General features: G+C 43.3%; 1 protein-coding gene across 1 annotated transcript; it reads right to left on the minus strand.

The window, feature by feature from the left end:
* Positions 1-663: 663 nt before the first annotated feature.
* LOC147525389 (uncharacterized) lies at positions 664-2,425 on the minus strand. The gene is made up of 3 exons (XM_086579287.1): positions 1,748-2,425; positions 1,184-1,504; positions 664-1,092 (listed from the first exon to the last, which is right to left on the minus strand). Exons 1-3 carry the CDS (start codon positions 2,423-2,425, stop codon positions 664-666), a joined length of 1,428 nt encoding a protein of 475 aa, XP_086435413.1.
* Between the last annotated feature and the right edge of the window lie 1,740 nt (positions 2,426-4,165).

Genomic DNA, 4,165 nt, shown 5'->3' on the forward strand with positions numbered 1-4,165 from the left:
TAAAACACGAATCGGTTTAACTCTTAATTATTACTCACATAATTGGTCTAAAAGTATGACTGTTACAGGGTTAAAACTATAGTTTTGGGCTCTTATCAAGTAACTTGATGCACTATGCAGATTACAAAGATGCTTTCCATAATAAGCAAAATGTGAGAAGTGGGATGAGGAAGGGGAAACCAACTTCAACATAAATAACAACTTCTAGAATAATCGAAGACAATTTAGCATAAGTTCATTACAATAGAACTTCTGGGTACACGATATTGGTGGTACATCTAGAAGAGTTTGGTGGAAGGACTACACTAATTCTCTTCGAAGATGTGCACCTGGAGAGTGCCACGTATAATTGTCCATGGCTGAATACAGGAGTTCGTAAATCTATCCCAACATACTTCACTGACTGCCCTTGGGATTTATTTATTGTCATACCGTACGCAAGTCTAACTGGAAACTGGCGGCGTGTCATTGGGACGGCCAGCTCTGTAGATGAAGGGGTCAAAGAGATCCTAGGTAGAAGTGTTGGCTCGCCTGCGTGTTCCCCGGTTATAATGATTGCTTCAATCACTTTAGGGGCACATTGGAGAACAATCAGGCGCGTTCCATTGCAAAGGCCAGCTTTGGGACCAATGTTTCTGAGCAACATAATTGGGCACCCAAGTTTCACTTGAGCCTGAAAGGAGGTAAACTGGATGGGTCAAGCGAGTTAAGGAACTCAGTTGGATAGTCGCCAATAGGTGCAGGAGACTTATCACGGTTTTTCCTTTCATTTGATTGAGAGTCAGCAACATCTGGAGTTGAGTTGGTTGTTTTCCTTTTTTTTGTGGACGTAGGTTTACAATCAGTATCAACAGCTTTATCTGCAGCCAAATATTTGAGAACTTCGCCAGGAAACAAACGCAAGGCCATGTCATTAATATCCTTGACATCATCGTTCCTTGCAGCTAGAATAGTACGTTCTCTTAGGAATTCTGGTATAGCCGTGCCCTCCTTGTCCAACTCAGGGTATACAGAGAGAATTAGGTGTCTGAGATCTATACAGTTTTGTATACCTGATGGCAGCTCAACTGTTTCTTCTGGATTTGTGCCTATCTACACGATCACTTAAAAGTAAAGTGTTTAGTTCAACGTTAAGTATTTGCGGCAACAACATTTCAAAGGCAATGTTGTCATAAGTATTTACCTCGGTAAGATAGGTTCCAAAGTCAATGTTGTCTACATCCGACATGTCCAGGCGCATGTTTTGAAATAGATGCAAAACTTCCACATGCCTCCAGAGTTGAGACCTACGCAAAGATGCAGCAACAAAATCTTCACGGACCCCTTTTGGTATAACGGGCAATGTTTGCCGGAAATCCCCTCCTAGAATAACGGTTATGCCACCGAATTTTTTTTTGTTTTCATAGATATCTTGAAGCGACCGATCAACGGCTTCAACGCAGTATCTATGTTGCATGGGGACTTCATCCCAAATAATAAGTTTTGCCTCTCTGAAAAGTCCGGCCTGCAATGAATCTTTGCCAAACCCACACATGGTGTCGTTGAAGACGTTTAAGGGCAAACTAAATGTCGAGTGAGCAGTGCAGCCCCAGACAATAGCAAAGATGCAATTCCAGAGGAAGCCACCATTATAACGATATTACCAATACAACGACATGACACTGCAATTGTATTGTACATGAATGTCTTCCCTGTGCCCGCGGCTCCATTCAAGAAAAAAAAAAAATCCCCTTTGAGCATTGTGTACGGATTCTGTCACCGCATTAAAAGCATTGCGTTGCTCTTCATTGAGACGACTAATATTAGCATCAGTTGATTCTTGTAAGCCCTGATGGTTTAGCTGCTGATGCTCCCAGATGAGTCTGTTTCCAACAACACGGCTCCAATCTTCCTTTGGTAGGGGCATGTCAGGGAAATTCGATAGATTCTTCCCACTTTCTTGTAGCAGCTGTTCCAACAAAAACAAACCGTAGTCTGTAACTCGGGCCTCAGATGGATTCCCTATAAGAAACTCAGTTTTCATCTTGTGCCGAAGGTCATCACATATATTAACGGCAAATCTGTTCCACAATACTTCCGGACGCGTTGGAGAGCACTCTGTTAGGATAATGCTGAACAATCGGCGCAGCTGATACCCCGTCCGCATGCAAGATGCCTCCTGCAAACATTGGTTCCACTCTTGGTCATCTTCCAATAGCCCTTGTGCAATACATGCTTCCTTAAACGTACTGTATGGAACACCGTCCACCAATTTAAGTGATGCGAATGATGTGGGCCCTTTAACAACGGTTAGCAGCATGCGTAGATAAAAACGCTCCCCGGCATTAGGTTTCTCAAAAAATATTCGACCAATAGCGAAACAACTATCTCGACTCCTGAGTGTCCATTTTTTAAAACCCCTATTGTAAACGAAGGCTCCAGGCATCTCTGAATAAGTGAACTCTCAGGCTTTTGGATTTTCAGCACAACATTTAAAGAATGCGGTTAGAGTTGATTGTTGATGTTCAGCTCGAGCGAGAATTTCATCCAGTGGTTCGGTTGGGTCGTACAGAACCCGATGCATCCCAGGCAAATGTATTGCTAAGCGAACAATGTTGGGTACCTCTTGGTGCATGTTAAACTCTAGAAGCCGCCAGATAGCTTCATGTGGGCCGATATACCTCGCGTCGATGTATTGTTGTATCTCATCATTTGCTCCAGTTAACACCATGGTTGTTTTGTCAAAACCCTTGTAAATGTATTTATGGATATATTTGACTGCCCGAACTGATGCACACACTTCAACATTAATGTGGCAATCAAACAGCTCAGATAGGTACAGATTATATGGAGCTACATTTTGGTTGGTCACTTTATGTTTCTTGCACTTGTACTCTATGCCGGTGGTGCAATGCATATAAAGCAGGTATCCTTCTTGATCCATCGTTGTTTTCTCAGCAAATTCCCGCGGGTATTGGAACCTGCAACGACCATCTTGCATGCAGGGCGCTTTTGGATATTCAGAACCACACGGACCATGAATCATACATTTCATAACTATTTGAAAGAGAGCAGGTTGTGTGTCAGGATTTGGAATCTCAGCAGAAACAATTCGATCGACTTGTTCAGTGGTACGAATCTTGTCTTCGTGTTGTAGGAATATAAGAGCGTGCATGTGTGGAAGGCCACGCTTTTGGAATTCAATGGTGTAAACATGTGCGACCGCACGACCGAAAATGTGTTTCTTGGTGATTTCATCCATTATTGCTCTACGCTTCATCTCAAAAACACGCGCCACTATCGTTGGTTTATCATTCGATTTTTGATGTTTTTTAAGCTCCGTTAGAACTTCAGGCCAATTCGGATTCGCAGTTGCTGTAAGAAAAACATCCGGATGTTTATGGTAGCGTGTGATGGCCATTGAATCTTGGTAAATCTCGTACATATGCCTTGGACTGCCTGTATAAGATGATGGCAGGATAACACACTGCCCAACTTGGCTTGGATGCGGCCCTTGTGCTGCAATATCTGTTAATCCCTAGTATAACTCTGCACAGAATTTGAGCTTGTCGATCTCTAAGAAAACGCACGCGGTTCTGGTCTGTTGCAGCCCAAGCATCGACTAAAAGTTGTTGGCCTAGGGCGCCCGCATTCAAAATAGGGGAATACTCTGATGCGCGATCAAACATACGATAGGCATAGTATTGCGCTTGTGTCAAACGCGCATCGGTGGGACAATTGTTCACGACATTCCACTGACGCAGGTCAGGAGACCAACCGAGATCCCCTCGCGGAAAGAGAAGAAAATAATGGAGGGGAGAATACGCGGGGTTACACTCGCTGATCCTTTCTAACCGACCTTCTCGCAAGCGAAGAACAATATCTCGCATGCTATCAAACGTACTCCCCTCTCCTGGCAAAATCACAGCTATCTCTGTTGTGGATGGAAGGTTGTAGCGACGCCGGTCACTCCCATAGCTATAATGCAATTGGGCTGGGACATTGTTATTTGGAGAATCACTTGTATTCAAAATCTCAAAAGCATTCATATACAACCTGTAAAAGTTGTTGTTTTGGATAAGAGTGTCCTGAATGATGCTCAAAACGTCCTTTGATAGATGAGGGTTCCTACGAAGACGGTGATTCAAAGCCTCGTTTCCATCATAGAAGTAAAGTTGTGAATAGA

This window comes from Coptis chinensis, chromosome 1 (assembly GCF_015680905.1).
Source record: "Coptis chinensis isolate HL-2020 chromosome 1, ASM1568090v1, whole genome shotgun sequence".
Classification (NCBI taxonomy): domain Eukaryota; kingdom Viridiplantae; phylum Streptophyta; class Magnoliopsida; order Ranunculales; family Ranunculaceae; genus Coptis; species Coptis chinensis.

Excerpts from the sequence above, each read along its gene's own strand:
- LOC147525389 (XM_086579287.1), bottom strand. The coding sequence starts at position 2,425 with ATGCCTGGAGCCTTCGTTTACAATAGGGGTTTTAAAAAATGGACACTC. Across the intron at positions 1,505-1,747 it reads TTAATGCGGTGACAGAATCC|GCCGGACTTTTCAGAGAGGC; the intron begins GTACACAATGCT and ends GATTCATTGCAG. Across the intron at positions 1,093-1,183 it reads TTGGAACCTATCTTACCGAG|ATAGGCACAAATCCAGAAGA; the intron begins GTAAATACTTAT and ends GTGATCGTGTAG.